The 21681-nt window shown below is 47.1% G+C and overlaps 1 protein-coding gene across 2 annotated transcripts in view; it reads left to right on the plus strand.

Moving 5' to 3' along the window:
• The window catches only part of TMEM131 (transmembrane protein 131), a 161187-nt gene extending 140021 nt beyond the window's left edge, over window positions 1-21166 (plus strand). Inside the window, exons 33-41 of one of the 2 annotated variants that reach the window (XM_084900319.1) lie at window positions 2107-2234; window positions 4699-4823; window positions 5005-5154; window positions 13041-13206; window positions 14288-14409; window positions 14500-14596; window positions 15753-15850; window positions 16545-16702; window positions 20118-21166. In XM_084900319.1, the coding sequence (XP_084756445.1) occupies window positions 2107-2234; window positions 4699-4823; window positions 5005-5154; window positions 13041-13206; window positions 14288-14409; window positions 14500-14596; window positions 15753-15850; window positions 16545-16702; window positions 20118-20396 (1323 nt within the window). In that variant the 3' untranslated portion in view covers window positions 20397-21166. Of the gene's footprint in view, window positions 1-2106; window positions 2235-4698; window positions 4824-5004; window positions 5155-13040; window positions 13207-14287; window positions 14410-14499; window positions 14597-15752; window positions 15851-16541; window positions 16703-20117 lie in introns of both variants that reach the window. The other variant, XM_084900318.1, reaches the window with a different exon arrangement.
• Window positions 21167-21681: the final 515 nt, after the last annotated feature.

A 21681-nucleotide genomic window follows, 5' to 3' on the forward strand; every position in this document is an offset into this window, starting at 1 on the left:
ATGGCTAGGGAACCATTTCTTAAAGATATCCAGCAGTGTCATCCACATATATTCACTTTTAAATAACGTTTATATGTAACTGTTTTTCTTAGCTGCCTTCCCCTTTGCACCCTCACATTGCACTGTGCCCCTCGGCATCGTCGGTAGTGAGTGTTGGACTTCTGTGCTTTGTCTCCTAACGTGACTGCCAAGCATGGAGCAGAACCCCAGCAGTTTCAGTGACAGGAATGAGCGCTCGGAAAGCACGTCAGCACACACTTTCTTCACAATTGTTCCACCTTTCCAGCAGTTTTCCTCAGTGCCCCTCCAGCTACCCTGACTCCCAGCATTCTCTCTGCCCTCACTGCCATAGATACTGCCTCTCTGTTGTTCCCTGTCATCTGTGCCTTACAGACATGGCCTCCATGCCTGGCCCCCTCCCCTCGCCTGCAGCTTGGGAGAATCCCGACCAGCCCTCTGCGGAGGGCTCCAGTGCTCTCCCTTCGTGAATGACCCATTTGCCTGTTGTACTTTCTTCCCCACTAGATTACACACTCGTGTGCTGATTGCACCTGTATCCTATTCATTTACTCAGCATTCTGTTCTGAGTGCCTAAGTGCCAGTATTAGGCTGAGCTAGGGGAACAGCTGGACAAAGACCAGATTCTTGTCCTCAAAGAGCTGAGTCTCCATGTTCTTGACGAGTCAGGTGCTCAGGAAGTGCTTCCTGAAGAACACAGAGGGTGTTGCGCCCTTCCTCTGGTTATTTCCTCTTAACAGTTAAACGGTTGACTTGTGACTTGTTAAAATCCAGGCTTCTTAATAAGCACACTCTGTGAGGCAGGACCCTGTGGGGTTGACTGTCACTCCCCATGTGCTTGTAACTCCCCGCCTCAGCTGTTCCCTTTTGCTGCGTGTCCCTCTCCTGCCTGTCCCCTTGTTAGTCTCAGTGCATCTCAAACTATCTTTGGCCCTAGCTGGTTTGGCTCAGTGGATAGAGTGTTGGACTGCGGACTGGAAGGTCCTGGGTTCTATTCTGGTCAAGGGCACATGCTCTGGTTGCCTGCTCGATCCCCAGTAGGGGGCATGCAGGAGGCAGCCAATCAATGATTCTTATCATTAATGTTTCTGTCTCTCTCTCCCTCTTTCTTCCTCTCTGAAATCAATAAAATATTTTTTAAACTATCTTTAATGAAGAACCAGGTTTTTAAAAATTGCGTGTCTGTCATATACATGGTCCTACTATACATATGTTATACATCCAATCCACGTGCCACTTCCCAGGCAAATTCAGCAGCACCCAAGCAGCCACATGCCATGTCCAGGAGAGAAGAACTCCTATTGGTGCTCGGACACCGCCACAGTATCAAGTTACTGTAAAAAAGTGTGAGTGTGGCTTGGTACTTGGTCACAGGCCCGAAACAGCAGTAGCACAGCTGTAAGATCCAGTGTAGGCATGGCCTTTTCAGTCTGGCATGAGCCAGGGAAGCAGCTCTTCTCTGCTCCAGTCGTGGCCGGTGAGCCTTCTCATATGTATCTCCCTCCTGTTGGACCTCACAGCCCTCTGGGGAAGGGCCTCGGCCCTCTTGGTAGTCCTGGCCTGGCACCTAGCGTGTGACCAGTAAATGCTGAGTAAGGGAATGAGTGAGCCCTCCCGTTTATGGTGAGTAGTAGTTAATTAACTCAAGACTATGGACAGTCACAGTTCACATTAGTAGGCGTGAACACTGTTCTTGGCTTGCATTGTGCTTGGGCTCAGCATTGAGCACATTGCTAAAGTGTTTATATTGTAGTCCCAGCTGAACTTTTCTTGGAAATAGGCAAGTTTTGCTCCCAAAGTCTGAAAAGTAAGCTGTCAATTTGCTGCTGTCAGTACCAACACACACTTCTGTCAGGATGTGGGTATAAATTAAAACGACACTCTTTATAACTCAGACTCAGAACAATACATTTATAAAAAGTCAAAGGCTGAAAACTGACAGATTTGAAGAAAGGAGTTTGTTTTTATACATGTGACATATATATCTGTTGCATCTTCAGTTTTGTATCGCTACTATATCATATATCAGTTTATTTTTATTGGTCTTTCTTAGCAACTGAGTGTACTTTTTTTTTTTTTTTTTTACAGGATACAGAAAAGCAAAAGGGAAAACAAGCCATGCCTGAGAAACATGAAAATGAAATGTCTCAAGTGAAACAAAAAAGCAAAAAACTTTTGAATGTTAAAAAGGAAATCCCAACAGATGTGAAAACCAGGTGAGAGAAAAAAATTAGTGCAGAGAAATATGGGAATTACCATGTATTGTGTGAGTCAAAGTCTGGCATCTGAAATATCTTTCTGGCTTTTCCTTTTAGAAAGAATCACTTAAGTTGGGTATTGCCCATTTTATTCAGAAGCTTTAAAAAAGGTTTCTTAATGGAGGTCGTTTGGCTTAATTTGAGAAAGTATGACTCAGCAAAAAGAAAGTAGTTGTCTGGCACCTTTTTTCTTAAAAACCAATTAATTTTGCAGTGGCACAGAGTCAAACTTTGTGTAAATGGACAGCCCTCATCCTCCACATTTATAAACCACTTAAAAATAATTCACATGGGTGTCTTTGTCATGGGAGCTTTTGGTACTTTAATATATATTTTATTGATATTTTACAGAGAGGAAGGGAGAGAGATAGAGGGCTAGAAACGTCGATGAGAGAAACATCGACCAGCTGCCTCTTGCATACCCCCTACCGGGGATGTGCCTGCAACCAAGGTACATGCCCTTGATAGGAATCGAACCCGGGACCTTTCAGTCCGCAGACCGACGCTCTACCACTGAGCCAAACCGGTTTCGGCAGCTTTTGGTACTTTAAAAGATGGAGTTTTTAAACAACCCTGTCAAAAGTGGAAGAAGGATGGAAGAGTTAATAAAGCTGTAGCATTAATAGTCTTACCCATAAGGGTGGATTTTTTTTTATGTCAATTTGTTATCCTTCCTAATTCTGTTTTGGGTTAACTAAGACTCATTTGATTTTTGCTTAGTCATTTTACTAATTCTAAATATAATATCTAATTCTGAGGGAAAATTTGTGAAATATAGAGAATAAAACAATGTAAATAAAGTGACCTTTGAGCTAGTACCTTATAACATGTTTGTAAATAGCCTTCATTAAAATGTATTTATTTGGGTTGAAACCGGTTTGGCTCAGTGGATAGAGCGTCAGCCTGCAGACTAAAAGGTCCCAGGTTTGATTCCGGTCAAGGGCATGTACCTTGGTTGTGGGCACATCCCCAGTAGGGGGTGTGCAAGAGGCAGCTGGTCGATGATTCTCTCTCATTGATGTTTCTAACTCTCTACCTCTCTCTTCCTCTCTATAAAAAATTAATAAAATATATATTTAAAAATATATTTGGTTATGAGATGATACTTTGTTCTATCATCTGCTTACTTTGGGAGGTGTGTGCCATTAGATCTGGAAAGTTGAACCATTCTAACCTTTGAAATCTGGTGTGGATTAGCTGCCTCTGGGAGGGAGACTTTGGGGTGACAACAGAAGGAACACCATGTGGTGCATAAAGATCCTGAAGGAGGCCCAGGAGAGTCCTGAGTGGTGGCACACCTTGTGGGGTTGAGGACAGGAAGTGCACTAACTAGAAAATGCCATAGAAATATTTATTGTTGCAGGTCAGATTTCCAATTAAAAGCAAGCTATGAGCTCAGCCTTGAACTGACAGCTCTGTGGCCATCACCAGGAGCATGGTGGGGGTTTCTGATGATGCCTGGAAGAATTCTCATAAGGGACCACTGGGCTCTGGGCTGTGGCCAGCCTAGTTCCATTGCTCACATGCTGGTTTATATGCACTATCTACCCAATCCATTTCTCCTAGAGATTGCTTTTTGCCCATCAGACTTGAAGGTGGTTGTTGGGTGTTTTTTCCCCCTGTCAGGCTATGGAAACTTAAAATAGCTCATCATGCCTCCCATTTCACCTTGGCTGACAGGAAGTTTGAGGATGATTAATTATCCTAGTTACAGGTGTTTATGATGTTAAGCTTACTGCTAAACCTTTTAGAAAGCATCTAAAAGAGTAACATGCTAATTGACTATACTTTCAAGACGCCCACCAGCCTATCAGGAGTGAGTATTCAAATTAACCCAACAAAGATGGCAGGTTAATTTGCATACATGGGCACTGAGTGGCCAGGAGTGGGGCAGGATGCTTGTGTCTTCACCATGGCGATGATGCAGGCATCCTGCACCACCCCTGGCAGCTCTGGGCAGCGTGGGAAGGCAGAAAGGCATTGGGTCCTGCCAGAGCGAAGGCAGTGCCAGCAGCCAGGGAAAGGAAGGCCCATTCTGACACAAATCTTCATGCATCGGGCTTCTAGTATATACTTTAAGTAAAAATATATTTAAATATTTGTCTGAATTTCAAGAATAAAGAAGACCATTTCTCCCCAGTCACCATAGGCAAATACGGCAGTACTGCTACTCTGCAGTAGGCTGTGCAGTTTTATAGATAGCCCAGGAGCTCAGCCTGGTTCATTTCATAGTTTTTACTACAAATGTCTTCAAAGTTCTGAATAGCAGAACCTTGAATCTCCATATTCAGGAACCCCACTAGTACTGTAGCTGCAGGGAGAGAGTCAACAGCCCCCAAATGGCAAGTTCCTGCTAATGAGGCAGGTGCTCTAAGAAGTGTCTGCAGGAGCTGAGCTGTGCTGCGCTGTGCTTGTCTTTCAGTTGTGTAGAGCTGCCGTACCCTCCCCCATTGGAAAGTAAACAACGGAAGACCCTCTCAACCAAGATCCCTCTTCCAACTGCATTGACCAGCAGCTCCAAGTCACGGAATTCCCAGAAACCAAAAGGTATTTTCCTGATGGTTGTATAGACACTTACGTTAACAGTTTTAAGTTGTGAATTACCAGTCATCTGTGAGTAGTTAAAGGCCGTGGTTGTGTTCTCTCCTTGTTAGAAGGGTCATTGAAGTAGATCTGAAAGAAAGGAGTTACCGTTCATTAACAACTTCCTTTTCTTCTTTCTGTGCAGGTACAAGTAAGTTAGCGGATAACAGACCATCTGCCCTAGCAAAACTCCTCCCAAATAGTCAAGAACTAGGCAACACCAGTAGCTCAGAGGGTGAAAAAGACTCTCCCCCACCAGAGTGGGACTCCGTGCCAGTCCACAAGCCTGGCAGCTGTAAGTATGGGAATCACTCTGGGCATGACTACTCAGCAGGAATATGCTTTTTTATTTATATATTCTACCCAAGGATATGTTTTTACTGATTTTAGAGGGATAGATGGGGAAAGAGAGAGAGAGAGAAGCATCTATCAATGCTTCCCATGTGTAGGAAATGGGCCTCTGTGATCCATCTCTAGCATGGTCAGCTTTGATAAATGGTCACTAAATTTCCCCAGGGCAAACAGAATGTAGGGAGGAGGGAAGAAGATGGACGAGCAAAGAATGTGGACGTGGGAACCCTCATGGTGGGAACCCCCGAGATGTCTGCCTCAGCTAGACAGGGGGAGGTGGAGGCAACTAGAAGAGACCTCAGCCCAATTTTTTAAATGGCCCAATGGGAGACCATCAGACCTAGGAGATGGATAAGGAAACAGGTGACGCCATAGTGCCCATAGAACTGGAAGAGGACCTGAATAAACAGGCTGTGTTCCTTACCACAGGTGTGCCTGTCCAAACAGACACCCTCAAAAACGTATTAAAAGTCTTGTTTTCTCCATACTTCTGTTTTCACCATACTTCTGTTTTCACCATATTTCTCATACATTGACACGCCAACCAGCGATCAAACCCACAACCTTTGGCATGGGTCGACACTTCAACCAACTGAGCCACCTGGCCAGGGCGGAACATTACTTTGAAAGGAGACCCAGTGTTTGATTTGCTGGAGCCTGCTTCTATCAACCAGCAAAAGCCTATAATTTATTTCAAAATAGTCTGCCAGTTGTTACAATGTTGTAGATTCTGGGAATACTCTCACCATTACCACCAGGGGTCTTCAAACTACGGCCCACGGGCCACATGCGGCCCGCAGAGGAGTCTGATCCGGCCCGCCAGGTTTTTTGGGCAGTGAGCGCAGCCGAGGTGTTACAGTAGGAATTAGTAGTTCATATAGTCCGGCCCTCCAGCTCTCTGAGGGACCGTGATCTGGCCCCCACTTTAAAAAGTTTGAGGACCCCTGATTACTGCTACATTATAACAACTGTCAAACCATCCAACCCAGTCTGTTTCCTGGTTTTTCCCAGCCTGTGCCGGGCTCTCCTTATCCAGTACCTTCCGTGGACCTTTTGGGGTTGCATGCCCTTATCCTATCCTTTTCCCAGGCTGAATTCCTCCCCATTATGGTCATTATTTTGGCTTCTATTGCACAAGTCTCATAGTTTTGCTTTGTCGTCTGGCTACTGCACATGCCTCAGTAGAGGAATGTCCCCTTACTGGTTCTCCCTCCCCCCCAGTAATGGCCGCTGTTCTGCGGAGATTGGAAAGCTAGTCGTACTGCCTGCTTGGAATTAAGTCCCTTTGTGGAGTCTGTGAGGCTGCAGCTTCTCCTTTCTTTGTTAATAATGACCTACCTTCTGTAATAAGAGTATGTGTATAACCAGAGAAATAGCAGATGATTCAAATCAGGTCTTTGTTTCCCAGAAGCTGGTGCACCAGCACACACTGCCCAGTGTTCAAAATGGGAAGACCTGTTTGGACTGGGCAATCATTCCAAAAAACTGCTTTATGAGAACATTAATTCCATATTTCTTTTTTATAATACATTTTTACAAATGTAAGACTTTTAACTATTATCATTATTATCATTATTTTTGTTACTACTACTAGAGGCCCAGTGCCCAGATTCGTGCACCTGTGGGGTCCCTCGTCTGGGCTGCAGGGATCCCATGCCCCCTCAGCCTGGCCTTGCCCACCAGCTTGTCGGGCTCCAGCCCGCTGTCCGCATCCATCCCGCACAGCACAAAGCAGTGCAGGAAGCAGCTCCCGCTGTCCGCATCCATCCCGCACAGCACAAAGCAGTGCAGGAAGCAGCTCCTGCTGTCCGCATCCATCCCGCACAGCACAAAGCAGTGCAGAAGCAGCAGGCAGCGGGGAGGAGCTCGAGCCCAGGCTGGGCACCACACTGCTCCCGCTCATCCTGGTCCTGCTGCACCTGCCGCCACAGCTGTATTCACCAGTCATGAGCCTAGCGTCTGGCCCCGTCTGTCAACTGAGTGCACTCCCGCTGTGGGAGTGCACTGACCACCTGGGGGCAGCTCTTGCGTTGAGTGTTGTCTGGTTATCTGGTGACTTAGGCTTTTATATACGTACATAGGTTTTATAGAGAGAGGAAGGGAGCGGGGGAGGAGAGAAAAACATTGATGAGAGAGTAAAACAATCAGCTGCCTCTAGCAAAACCCCTACTGAGCCACATCAAATAGGGCAATTCCACATTTCTTTACCTGTCATGTTTCTCATACAGTTACAGTGTAATCGTTTTCTAAAAATTCAGTGTATCCTCAACTTTACTCAATCTTTTTCATAAACAACCTATTCTGAAAATTTCATTATTTTCCTCACTAGCTTTTTTACCTTGTTCTCAGATTTCCCCTGCAGTCAGTCATGACAACAGCACAGTCTACTAAAATAAGGTAGAGGTCCTCGCCTGAAATACAGTCTAACCTCATCTCTCAGACGTCTCCCATTTCAAACAGTTCAGTTCTCAACCAAGTTGTTCACAAAAATACGTCTTCATTGTCCAACCAAACTTCAGTTTTCCTAGACCTGACAACCCTTTATAACAAAAAGTGTCTCTCGGGCAACAAAGAAAGGAAAGAAAGCTTTTGTAACACAATTTTAAAACAAAAAGGCCATCAAGAGTGCTGATGTAGCCCTAGATGGTTTGGTTCAGTGGATAGAGCTTTGGCCTGTGGACTAAGAGGTCTCAGATTTGATTCTGGTCAAGAGCATATGCCTGGGTTGCAGACTCGATACCCAGTAGGTAATGTGCAGGAGGCAGCCCATCAATGATTCTCATCGTTGATGTTTTTATCTCTCTCTCCCTCTCCCTTCCTCTTTGAAATCAATAAAAATATATATAATTTTTTTTTAAAAGAGTGCTAATGTTGCTAAGCGTGTGTAAAAAACAATGATCACTGGCAATTGAAGAGTTGGGAAAAGGGTTGTTGATTTGGGTAAAGGAAAAGCAGTTAACCAGTGACAGCATTTTGGAGGCAATAATATCTGAACATGTGAAGATGCCATATACTGACCTGAAAGATAACCTTGTAACAAGGCTAGTAGGGGGTGGTTTGATAAATTTTAGAAAAGAAGTGTTTATATTAATAAAATATATTAAAAAAAAAAAAGAAAAGAAAAGAAGTGTTTATAGATTAAACAGTACATTAGACAAGTACAGTATATAAGAAAGATTAAAACAGTCATTTGGAGGTCTGGAATGGATTAATTCAATTTACATTATTTCTAATAATGGGAGAAAATTTTGTTTTTTAACAAATCACTTCTCGAACAGTCTTCAGGGATGAATTAAGTTTGAGAACCCGCATTCCACTATAGAAGACAGAGACGAGCATAGGCAGGGGCCTGATGGTAGGATTTAGAATGAAGAGAGGGCCAATCTTAGGACTGACTTGTGTACACTCACCACAGAGTTAGAATAAACTCACATTTGGCTTGTTTGCACTACAGTTAAGCAAAAGCGTGTTCAAGTTGAGGGGGAATGTAAATGAAGAGTGGGTGATTGAAGCCTCCATAGTTTGGATGAAGACTAAGAACTTGGAGTTCAGGTGAGGGGCACAGGTGTGGACAGTTCACAAGGGGATAGGCCACTTCTGTGGTGGTGGAGGAAGTCAGAAAATGTGTCATAAGTGATGGCCAGGGAAAGGTCAGAACAAGTCTACAATAATGAAGATGTGATGCAGATAGGCACACTATGCTGTCGGGCTTCCAAGGAGAGCAGGAGGGTGGAGAGGTTTAAGCAAGGTCCGTACCAGAGGTGGCACTTATCTGTCTGTTTATTGACTAGAGGCCCAGGGCACAAGATTCGTGCATGGGGAGGTGTGTCTCAGCCCAGCCTGCACCCTCTCCAATCTGGGTCTAAACGGGCAGTCAGACATCCCTCTCACAATCCAGGACTGCTGGCCCCCAACTGCTCACCTGCCTGCCTTCCTGATTGCCCCTAACCGTTTCTGCCTTCCAGCCCGATCACCCCCTAAGCCAGGGGTCTTCAAACTACGGCCCACGGGCCACATGCGGCCCGCAGAGGAGTCTGATCCGGCCCGCCAGGTTTTTTGGGCAGTGAGCGCAGCCGAGGTGTTACAGTAGGAATTAGTAGTTCATATAGTCCGGCCCTCCAGCTCTCTGAGGGACCGTGATCTGGCCCCCACTTTAAAAAGTTTGAGGACCCCTGCCCTAAGCACTCCCATGCCAGCCTCATTGATGTCTAACTGCTCCCCTGCCATTTGTTTGCCTCCAACTGCCCTCCTCTGCCAGTCTGGACACCCCTAACTGCCCTCCCCTGCAGGGTTGATCACCCCCAACTGCCCTCCCTTGCAGGCCTGGTCCCTCCCAACTGCCCTCCCTTGCTGGCCATTTTGTGTCCACATGGGGGCAGGATCTTTGACCACATGGGGGCAGCCATCTTGTGTGTTGGAGTGATAGTCAATCTGCATATTACTCTTTTATTAGATAGAAGTCTGGTGCATGGGTGAGAGCCAGCTGGTTTGCCCTGAAGGGAGTCCCAGGTCAGGGTGGGGGTTCCCCTAGGGTGTGGGGCAGCCTGGACGAGAGGCCTGTGGTGGTTTGCAACCCAAGCAGAGGCCCTGGTATCTGGAGTTTATGTATCTTCTACAATTGAAATTCTGTAGCCTGGAGCAGAGCCACGCCTCCTGCTCGCTCAGTGGCGGCAGCCATTTCTGTTGGGATTTATTTATCTTCTATAATTGAAACTTTGTAGCCTTGAGTGGAGGCCTGGACCCGCCAGGGTGTGTGAAAAGCTTGGCTTCCTCCATTGCCAGGGAAATCCAAGCCTTCCCCCTGCTCTCTGTGGCTGTAGCCATCTTGGTTGGGGTTAATTTGCATGCTTATTCTGATTGACTGGTGGGTGTGGCTGGTGGGCGTGGTTTGTGTAATGAAATGGTGGTTAATTTGCATATTACTCTTTTATTAGATAGGATAACTAGAGGCCCTAGGCCTGGCCGGTGATTAGGGCCAATGGGGCCTTCTGGCTGCCAGCTAGGACCTCCCTTCCCTTGCTGCCGGCCGGGCTTTCCTTTGTTCAGCACCACCCACTAGTGGTCAGTGCACATCATAGTGAGTGATCAGTCTCCTGGTCAAATTCCTGTGGGGACAGTTTACATATTAGGCTTTTATAGATAGCCATTCTGATAGATGTGAGGTAGTATCTCGTGCTTTTAGTTTACATTTGCCAGACGATTAGTGATATTGATTGAGCATTTTTTCATATGTCCATTGGCCATCTGTGTGTCCTCTTTGGAGAAGTGTCTATTCAGGTCCTCTGCCCATTTTTTAATCTAGTTTTTCAGTGTTAAGTTGTGCAAGTTTCTTACATATTTTGGGTATTGACTCTTACCAGATGTATCATTAGCAGATACCTTTTCCCATTCAATAAGTTGTCCTTTCATTTTGTTGATGGTTTCATTAACTGCAGAAAATGTTTAGTTTGATGTAATCCCAGTTGTTTATTTTTAGTTGTGTTTCCTTTGCCCAAGGAAACATTTCAAAAAAAAAAAAAATTGCTGAGACTGATATCACAGTTTACTGCCTACATTTTCTTCTAGAAATTTTAATGGTCTCGGATCTGAAACATTTGAGTCTGTAATCCATTTTGAATTCATTCTTATATATAGTGTAAGAAAGTAGTTTGGTTTCATTTTTTTCCATGTATCTCTCCACTTTCCCAAATACCACTTATTAAAGAGACTCTTTACCCATTGTACTTTCTTGCCTCTTTTGTCATAGATTGACAATATAAGTGTGAGTTTACTTCTGGGCTTTCTATTCTGTTCTATTGATCTATGTTTTATGCTAGTATTATGCTGTTTGTATCAGGTAGCATGATTTCTCTAAGTTTGTTTTTTATCAAGATTGCTTTGGCTATTCAGGGTCTTTGGTGGTTCCATGTAAATTTTAAGATTATTTGTTCTAGTTCTATGAAAAATGCCGCTGGTATTTTGATAGGGATTGCATTGAATCTTTAGATTGCTTTGCATAATACGAACATTTTAATGATGGTGATAATTCTATCTATGAGCATGGTATAGCCTTCCATTCTATTGGCCTATGATTTTTCTCTATTTGTAGTGTCTTTACCTGGTTTTGGAATTAGGATAATGCTGGCTTCGTAAGTTGAGCTAGTGAGTCATCCCTCCTCTTCTATTATTGGGAATTGTTCAAGGAGAAGTGTTAGTTCTTTGAACGTTTGGTAAAATTCACCTCTGAAACCATCCGGTCCAGGACTTTTTGTTGGGAGTTTTTCTTATTACTGATTCAGTTTTGTTGGTGGTTATCAGTATGTTTAGATTTTTTGTTTCTTCCTGATTCGGTTTTGGAAGATTGCATGTTTCTAGGAATATATCCATTCCATCTAGGTTGTCCTTTGTTGGCACATAATTGGTCTTTTTTTTTTTTTTTTTTTAATACTCACCTGAGGATATTTTCCCATTGATTTTAGGGAGAGTGGAAGAGAGGAAAAGACAGAGAGAGACACATTGACTGGTTGCCTCCTGCACGTGCCCTGACCAGAGCCTAGGCTGGGAAGGAACCTGCAACCAAGATACGTACCCTTGACCGGAATAGAACCCGAGACCCTTGGTCTGCAGGCCGACGCTCTGTCCACTGAGCCAAACTGGCTGGGCCGTGGTGTTTTCTTACAGCCCTTTGTATTTCTGAGCCTCAGCTGTCACTTCTCTTTCATTTCTGATTTTATTTATTTGAGTCCTTTCATTTTTTTCCTGATGAGTTCGTCTAAAAATTTATTTTGTTTTTCTTTACAAAAAATACAGTTCTTGGTTTCTTTGATTTTTTTCCCCTACTCTTTTAGACATTTTTTATTTTTGTTCCGATCCTTGTTTTTTCCCTCTACTCACTTTGGGCCTTGTCCATTCTTCTTTTACTATTTCTTTTTGTCTGTCTGTTTGTACACAGCCACAAGCATTTGTTACTTTTGTGATAGATAGATAGATAGATAGATAGATAGATAGATAGATAGATAAATACACACACACACTTTATTGATTTTTAACAGAGAGTAAGGGAGAGGGATAGAAACAACCAATGTACATGTCCTTGACTGGAATCGAACCTGGGACCTTTCAGTTTGCAGACTGACGCTCTATCCACTGAGCCAAACCGGTTTCGGCTTCTTTTACTATTTCTAATGTAGTTGTAATTTTGATGTAGTCATGGGAGGAGGCAAGTGAGCATGATGTTTACTCCACCGTCTTGATCAGAAGTGGTGATACCTTTTTCTAATAAAGGTGTTGTATGTGTTTCCATTTAGTGAGTGCAGAAGTATTATTTCATGACAATTTTTGTTTTAAACTTTTTTAAATAGCTGTGTAGACATTACCCTAGAGGGCAGCAGGAAGATATTAGGAGTTTGTATGCTTATAAACCAGGACCAGGAACAGCACCTCACTAGGGTATTGTGTGCTGAGCTGGGGGGTGCCCTGGGCTCTGCACCTGCCACAGTGGGCAGCCTGTATGGAAGCACAGAGACTCTAGGCCCCCCGCAGCGATTCCACCTGCCGTCCGTCCTGAAGGACCCGGGAGGCGGGAGGAAGAGCAGGCCTGGCAGGAGGTCCTGCACAGCTCGGCAGAGGCGGGCCTCACTGGTGCTTCCGGGACTCTTACTGCAGAGACGCTACCTCCCTGTTTTCTTTAAACCTCTGGACAGAGCACACGGAAAGGTTAATTACGTTTTTCTTTGTAGGAGCACTTGAGTTCTGCATAGTATCAGATGAACACCAAAAGAAACTGATTTTGAAGAGTAAAGATAGCATATTAATGCGACCTTTTTTTTTTTTTTTTTTTTTACTTTCCAGCTACCGATAGTCTTTATAAACTTTCTCTGCAAACCTTCAATGCAGACATTTTCTTAAAACAACGCCAGACCTCACCAACACCTGCCTCTCCGTCTCCCCCGGCGGCACCGTGCCCGCTTGCGTCGCGGGGCAGCTACAGCAGCATCCTGAACAGCAGCTCCAGCAGGTGGGTTCGCCGGTCGCTTCCTCGCCCTCCAACAGGGAATTGCTCCAGAAACCTGCGCTCACTCCCATTCTGTGTAAACATCTGTGGCCACAGACTGCTGTCCTGTCTTTCTTCCTGCATCTGTCCACAGCTCGCCCCTGCCCTGGGGCGGTTCCCTGGCTGCCTTCCATCCCTGGGCTTTTATAACCCATCGCCTGGAAACGCATCATTTAACTTACAGAATTACTAGAGCCCCGGTGATGGATCCGTGCACCATTGGGGTCCTCAGCCGGGTCTGCACCCTCACAATCTGGGGCCTCTCAAGGGCTATCAGAGAGCCGGTTCCGGCCCGATGCCTGCAGGCCACGCTGAGGGACCCCACGACGCACGATTCCGTGCCCCGGGCCTCTGGTGTGCATCTGTGAGTTGAGGAAATGGCTTTGTGGCCCATTTATTTTGCTCTTATGGCAGTTAGCTCAGCAGTGAAAGGGGCAGGATCTTAAGCAGGTCAGCTGTAGTAGGGGACGTGCGCACTCAGGCAGCCTCCTGACAGGGAGTGGGCACCAGCTGGTGCTTCTCACCAGAGCACAGCCACACTTGTGTTTGCCTTTAAGGGGAAAGTGACCTCAGTGGTCACTGTCACTGCCTATCAGTTCTTCCCTTGCACCTGCACTGTTCTCAGCACCGCACAACTGTCACTGCGTGTCACCCTCCCAACAAGCACAGACAGGGCCTGTCCCCACCCCTGTTTTGCAGCATCCACTGAGTCTGGGGCAGCCACCTGCCTGGGCCGTCCCCATGAGCTCCGTAGCTGTCCTGACTGGAAGATGCTCTGTAAGAACCAGTTTGTCATGTGCGGTCACCTGCCAGGACCGCTTCCACTCCTGTTCGCTGCCCAATGGCTCCCTTCCTCGTGCCCTCTCTACAGCAGTCTCCGGTCCCTACATTGTGAACCTGGCCTCTCTTGGACGGACCTGTACTTTCTTACCTTCCCCCACAACTTTCTTACGTTCCGTCTGACCCCACAGCTGAGACAGTGCGCCTCCAGGCCTCCAGCAGCAGTGCTGGTGAGGAGTTAATGATTCTGCCTTTGCTTCTCCAGCGACCCAAAAGCCAAGCAGCCCAGTGGAAGCAAAAACAAACTGACAAAAGCAGCCTCCCTGCCTGGCAAGAACGGCAACCCCACCTTTGCTGCCGTCACGGCCGGCTACGACAAGAGCCCCGGTGAGCGCCTGCACGGAGGCCGCCTCCGGGCCGGGCTGGGGGGATGGCCTTTGGCCGTTCGCCCGCGATTGACACAGTCCATTCTTACAGGGGGGAATGGCTTTGCTAAAGTCTCTTCAAGCAAAACAGATTTTTCCAGCAGCCTTGGCATTGCACACACTCCTGGTGACAGCGATGGCTCAGACAGGTACGGTAGACCCTTCTGACTCGTGAGAAGGAGGGGCCGGGATCTCAAGTCAGGTTAGCGGCTGTCCATACATGGGTTCCAGGCATTTCTCCCCTAGATTACAAGCAGGCGTTTGTCAGGAGCGGTCCAGGCTCCGGGGGCTTTGTCTCGGGTGGAAGCAGACAGCCCGGCTGCTGTGCTCCCCCCACAGCTCCCCTGACCAAGGGAGAGGAGGCTTATGTCCCCAATTTAAATCCGTCCTCATCCTTCTGCGTTATCACGGCCGCCTAGGAAAGGATGTGACCTGATAGTTAGATATAGAAGGACAGAAATGGAATTGGGAGGAAGGAAACTGCAGCAAATACTTGGTGGATAACTCACACTAAGTTAGTGGACATGCCTCCTCCTTGACTCGGAGCACCTGGGGGCATGCAGCTAAGGGCCTCGGTTTGTCTCCTCAGATAACTGATGACAGCGACAGTCATGGTAAAGGCTGTCAGCGGCAGAACCAATTCTACCTGCTTGGCACTAAAGGGAATGAGTCCTGCATTTTAAATCTTTCTCTACCAAGTACCCTGTTTCCCCGAAAATAAGACAGTGTCTTATATTAATTTTTTCTCCCAAAGTTGCTCTAGGTCTTATTTTCAGGGGGTGTCTTATCTTTCCATGCGCTAGGTCTTATTTTCGGAGGATGTCTTATTTTTGGGGAAACACGGTAGTAACCCTAAAGAAATAGATTTCTTTTTACTGCAGAATTTGCTTTCATTCAGACCCTCATCTTTTTTTCTTTTCTTTTTTTAATGTTTTTATTGATCTGAGGGAGGGAAGGAGGGAAGAAGGGGAGGCAGAAAGAGAAAGTAACAGCCATTGGTTGCCTCCTTGTAACCTGGGCATGTGCCCTGACCCAGAATCAAACCAGCCACCTTTGGGTGCACAGGATGACACCGGCCAGCTGAGCCACACCGGCCAGCAGGCTCTCACTGTGAGGAGGAGGCGGCGCTCTGACCGCTCTGGGCCGCACTCCTCTGTGGGAGAGAGGTTTTTCAACCCTCCCCTCCTGTGTGTGTGAACACGGGAGCGCCCAGGGGAAGCAGGTCCCTCTGTGAAGCCATGCCTAATGACTGTTCTGCTGGCCCTCATCCGTTTGTGTTGCGTTTTTTCCTCTTGAAACATGCAGCTCGGGTTTGTGGAGTCCCGTCAGCAACCCCAGCAGCCCCGACTTCACACCCCTCAACTCGTTCTCCGCCTTTGGGAATTCCTTTAACCTAACGGGGGGTAAGTGTCTAACGCCGGACCTGTAACTGATAAGGCTGCGGGCAAGGAGAAGGAAGGCTAGTTTTATGTGTGGAGAAACACTGAGGGGGAGGAAAGCGTGGTTATTGTCATTAGACATTTTCTAAAAGATGCGTTTCTTTGTGCCTGCTGCCAGGCACCAATAGACATCAACCGCTGACCTGGGGAAGTGGGTCTGTCCGTGCTGTTTGGACAGATGCTTGGGGCCCAGCACAGGCTCCAGGAAGGGTCCCCCCCCTCCTCTCAGCCCAGAGGGCCCTGGAACGGCGGTGCTGGGAGCCCCGTGGGGTGTGCTCCGCAGCCATTACTTCAGAACCTCAGGAAGGATCCTGTGTCTGAAAGGTGGCTCCTGGCTGTTCTGGGGCACCTCGTGTTTTCTCGCACAGAAGTAGAGAGCATCATGAGAGCGTTCGCTAGCTGTGACTGTAATGTTTGAGTTGGGAGAAAGTTGCATTTTGTCATCCAGGGATGGGTTTGGGTAAAGATTCAGATGGTGTGCTGGTTGCCCGAGTTCGTGGGAACATCCGTCCTCTGTGGAGTGCGGTGGGCTGATGGAGTGGGTGTGAGGAGTCCCAAGAGGCAGCGGCGGTGTGTGCCCAGATGAGCGCCCCATTCTGTCCTCGGGGAGCAGGACAAACCAGAATGTGGATTGAAATTGTGTTCTTACTTTCAGAAGTTTTCAGCAAACTCGGACTATCTCGATCGTGCAGTCAGGCCTCGCAGAGGAGCTGGAGCGAGTTTAGCAGTGGCCCTTCATACCTGTGGGAATCGCCAGCGACAGACCCCAGCCCTTCCTGGCCGGCCAGTTCCAGCTCGCCGACCCACACGGCCACGGTGAGTGCCCGGCTCCTCATCGCCGCCGGTTACAGCGGCAGAGCGGTGGGGGGCGGGGAGGCCGGGCTGTGCTGCTGTTATCTGTCTCTCCGTGTCTTCACGTCTGCCAGTGTGCCCACCAGTGTCTGTAAAGCCACTGTAGGCAAGGACCGGGGGAGAGGAGGCTTCTGGCCAGGATGGTGGAGTGGGTGAGTGTGTGCTCGCCTGGTCCCACATCGCATCCGAATGAACCAAATCACAGAGCAGCACTGAGAGCCCCCTGAGGACCCGCCGACAGTCCTGGAGTAAGGGTGAACGGAAGCCACCTCCAGGCTGGTGGGAGAGGTGGCGACAGAATGGCAAGGGCTCTCCTGAGGAGGGAGGGTCCAGCCAGCACGCTCCACAGTGGAGACCAGTGCCAGGAAGCGAGTCCCCAGGGCACGTCTGTGAAAACCTGCGGCTCTTAGAGGGCCTGTGCAGATACGCATGCACTCCACACTCCCACAGGGGCAGCCGCTCAGAGAGCACTAGGGACAGAGTGGGAGGAACTCAGTTGACTGGCTCTGGGGGGAGGGGGGAGGGGAAGGAAAGGGGAAGGGCAGCTCTTTTTGGAGACAGAAGTGCTAGCAGATGACATCGTTCCTTTGTTGAGCTCTCCCCCAGCCAGCCAGCCTGGCATTCGCCTGGCAAACAGGTTCACCCCTCCCAGATCTGCTCAGCCAAACCTCTCGCAGGGGCTCCTTCACACCAGCAACCTGCCTTGGCTTGCTGCAGACTCCTAAACCGCTCACAGATCCTCAAACCCCATACAGCAGTGGCGGGCTTTGATATACCCAGTACCTGCACATGAAGGAAACCAACCAAATGAAACGACAACCTGCTGGATGGGAGAGGACCCATCGAGAAGGGGTTAATGTCCAAAATACATCCAGAACGCACACAGGGAGGGGCAGAAGTAGGTCCACAGTTGTGAGTACAGAAATAATTATTGTATTTTCCATACAAACAAATGTAAAACTACCTTTGCCCCTCCCAATATATTTAACACACACCCCCAAAAAAATATCCAATTTAAAAATGGGTAGAGGCCGAAACCGGTTTGGCTCAGTGGGAGAGTGTCGGTCTGCGAACTGAAAGGTCCCAGGTTCGATTCCGGTCAAGGGCATGTACCTTGGTTGCGGGCACATCCCCGGTAGGGGGTGTGCAAGAGGCAACTGGTCAATGTTACTCTCTAATCGATGTTTCTAGCTCTCTATCTCTCTCCCTTCCTCTCTGTAAAAAATCAATAAAATAAATTTTTTTTTTAAAAATGGGTAGAGGACATAAGGGACATGTCTCCAAAGAAGACACACAGATGGCCAACAGATAATGTGAAAATATTCTCAGCATCACTAACCATCAAGGAAATGCACATTAACACACACCTGTCAGAATGGCTGTCAAAAATCTTAGAAACAAGTGTTGGTGAAGATGTGGAGAAAGGATTGTAAATTGGTGCGGCCGCCATGGTAAACAATATGGAGGTTCCTCAAAGAATTAAAAGTGGAACTGCTATACAATCCAGCAATTCAACATCTGGGTATTTATCTGAAGAAACCCAAAACACGAATTTGAAAATATATATGCGGCCGTGTGTGATTGCAGTATGATTTACAATAGCCAAGATATGGAAGCAACCTAAGTGCCTGTCAATAGATGGATAAAGATTGGTACATATGAGGGTCCTCGGGTTATGGCAGAGATCATCATCTTAGTGACGTTACGCGGTGTTCGCCGTAAGTCGGAACCCACCTACATAAGCACCTACGTCACATGGAGCACGTACACGGCAGTGATACAGGAAAGGAATTTAAAAGGAAGGTAACTTGTGGTAAATAAATAAAAAACATAAAGCACATATGTACATACATCAAAATGACAGAATTTTTTGTTTTATAAATAAATGGGAGATGGCAATGTAACCACAAAACAACATATTTCGAGTCCGACGTAACCAGTCTGTATGCACTGGTATATTACTCGGCCATAAAAAGGAATGAAATTTTACATTTGTGACAGCATGGGTGGACCGAGGATAAGAATGCTAAGTTAAATAACTCAGAGAGAAAGCCACCATATGATATCACTTATCTTTGGAATCTAAAATACAAAATAGCCCGGCATGGCTCAGTGGCTGAGCATTGACCTAGGAACCAGGAGGTTACAGTTCGATCACCAGTGTGAGGCAGGCAGGAGGCAGCTGATCAGTGATTCTCTCTCATCGTTGATGTTTCTGTCTCTCTCCCTCTCTCTTCCTCTCTGAAATCAATAATATATTTTTAAAATAAAATACAAAATAAACCACACACACAAAACAAAAAACAAAAAGAAAACGACAAACTGAGGTACAGAGAACAGGCAGGTGGGTGCCAGGGGGAGGCTTTGGGGGGTGGCATTGGTTTCGTTCTGAGAAGCACATGTGCCCTTACGTGAGCTTTCTGTGCATTTGTTCGATTTTCAGTAAAATTCTTCTGCAAAAACCATGTTCTAGAAAAGCAATCTCACTAAGGAAAATAATTACTGGTCTCAGCTTTCACAAAATTGTGATAGAAAAGTATGTTCCCACTGTGGCCACGTCTTCATCCTCAGGAGAGCTAAATGAACAAGCAGGGTTTGTCGGTACTGATCTATTGTAACTCGATAGATACCGCGTGTCTCTGCTTGTCATTGTTTGGCTTTAAGTTTAAAAGCGTCTCAGCCATGCTTTAAAACGGGCAGCAATACCTTGGGCGGTTTCACTCGCACCTGTTCTCCTCTGCCCCTGTGCCCAGCAGCCAGGGCAGGACCTGAGCAGATGGTGCGGCTGGACTCCAGGGAACTTTCTCTCCGGAAACAGGCAGGGCTGGGCTTGGCCCTGGCTTAGTCACACAGTCCTTGTTTAAAAGGTCACAACCAAGCTCCCCACCCCCCACTCTCATCTCCACACAAGGACGCGAGCAGGGCAGGCTCGCTGCTTTCAGATCCTTCTTGCCCTGGCCAGTGTTGCTAAGTGGTTAGAGCATCAGCCCATGCACCAAAGGTCAAGGGTCCAATGCCAGGTCACGGGCATGTCCCTGGGCTGCGGGTTCGATTGCCGCCCTGGTTGGGGTGACTGTGGAAGGCAACCAGTTGATATCTCTAGCTCGCTCGCTCGCTCTCTCTCTCTCTCTCCCTCTCCCCCCCCCCCCTCCCCGCCCCCTATCCTTCCCTCTACTCTTTAAAAAAAAAAAGCCAATGGAAAAAATATCGAGTGAGGATTAACAACAAATATCACAGTCATCTGCTCAGATTCTGGGATGGTTATACATGTAACACGTTTGTTTTAAAATAACATGAAAGGAACCGATGGCCCCGCTGTTTCAGCAGAGCCTTCAGCCCTTGGCCGCCGCCTGACGCCCTGTTGTTTTCTGTTTTGCAGTCAGTCCTTGGCAACACCAGCGGCCTGTGGTACACCCCTCCGTTCAGCAGCTCCATCTGGTCCAGCAACCTGAGCAGCGCCCTGCCTTTCACCACTCCAAACTCGCTGACCAGCATCGGCCTCATGGGCCCCGAGAGCGCTGCTGCTCACGCCCCTTCGGCCTCCAGCCCCGCGGACGATCTGGGACAGACCTACAACCCCTGGCGCATATGGAGCCCCACCATCGGAAGAAGAAGCTCTGACCCGTGGTCTAATTCGCACTTCCCTCCTGAGAACTGAAATTAGGCGCACAGACACACAGAAAGGGGGCCCTTGTCTAGATCATGATCTGCCGGTTTCTGAGACATCTTTCTAAGGCTCTTCCTGCTGTAGCTCCCACTCCCCCCCCCCCCTCCTCTTCACAAACAGACTCGGCAGGGCAGGCTTGTACCACTCGCTGCTTTCAGATCCTTCTTGCAATTATGATAATGAGATTTGCTGTTTGCTTTTAGAGAAAAGTCTGGACTCGGCCACAAACTTCAGTAAGACCTGTACGTCTGAAACCTTAACTGCTGTCAAGTTGCCACCGCCTGTCTGTCTTTCTTCCATTCTTTATCTGTAGGAACACAAATCTGACATTACAGCTGAAGAAATAATTTGAGTTGATTCAGAAGTCCTGGCATGTGACAATTTTATTAAACTACCAGGGTTGGCTTTTTATAATTTCACAATATTATGCGCCAAGATCTAATTTTAAAAATGTATGAGGACTTTGTGCTGAAAAATACAGAGTATTTTTTTAAAATAAGGCTGTCCTGGCTTAAAAGCAGATTGCAGAAATGTGAGTCAAGCTGAACAACACAGAATGAATGTAAAAACATTCAGTAAGACCATATGCATTTTCTGTGCTATTTGTACTTGAGGTATGTAACATTTGTATACCTGAATTTATTTTAAAGATAAACTGAGATGCACATAGCCAAGTCTTGAGATACAAGATTGAATGTGTATTTCTCAAAAATACAACTTTGTGTTGTACTTTGAAATAAATGATGCTTTTTTCAAAAGCCTTGCGTTGTTGTGTGCCTTTTTTTACATGCAAGGTGCGTTTATTTGGATTCTCTCACTCCCAGGTAAGCCATGCTGTCGTTTACTTCCTCTGGAATTTGGTTTGTCATGGCTGACACCCCGGGCTCTACTTAAATTCTGAGTATTTCCATGGGAGTCACCAAAGGTCCTTGATAGAAAAAGTTTACATAAAATTTATTTTTCCTTTCAACTGGAAGTGTGCCCTCCCTTTTCCAATCTTAAAACTCCCATAACCCCTCCACATGGTCTTGTGGAGGGTTCGCAGGTGCGGTGTGCCGGGGTGCATCCATGTGGCTTGGTCTTCCAGAAAGTCCTGCCCAACTTGTTTTCTCCTCTCGTTTCCAGCCTAACACCAACCTGGGGACATGCAGCCTCTGCTGGGTAACGGGAAACACCATAAATGTCCTGTTTGAGGCCAAGCACCTCCTGAAGGACCCCGACCATCCCCAGGTCCAGGCAGTTGAAACCTTGAACAGAGTGATGTTGGGTCCGACCT

This window comes from Pipistrellus hanaki (genome assembly GCF_964339955.1).
Source record: "Pipistrellus hanaki genome assembly, chromosome: 12".
In the NCBI taxonomy this organism is placed as follows: Eukaryota; Metazoa; Chordata; class Mammalia; order Chiroptera; family Vespertilionidae; genus Pipistrellus; species Pipistrellus hanaki.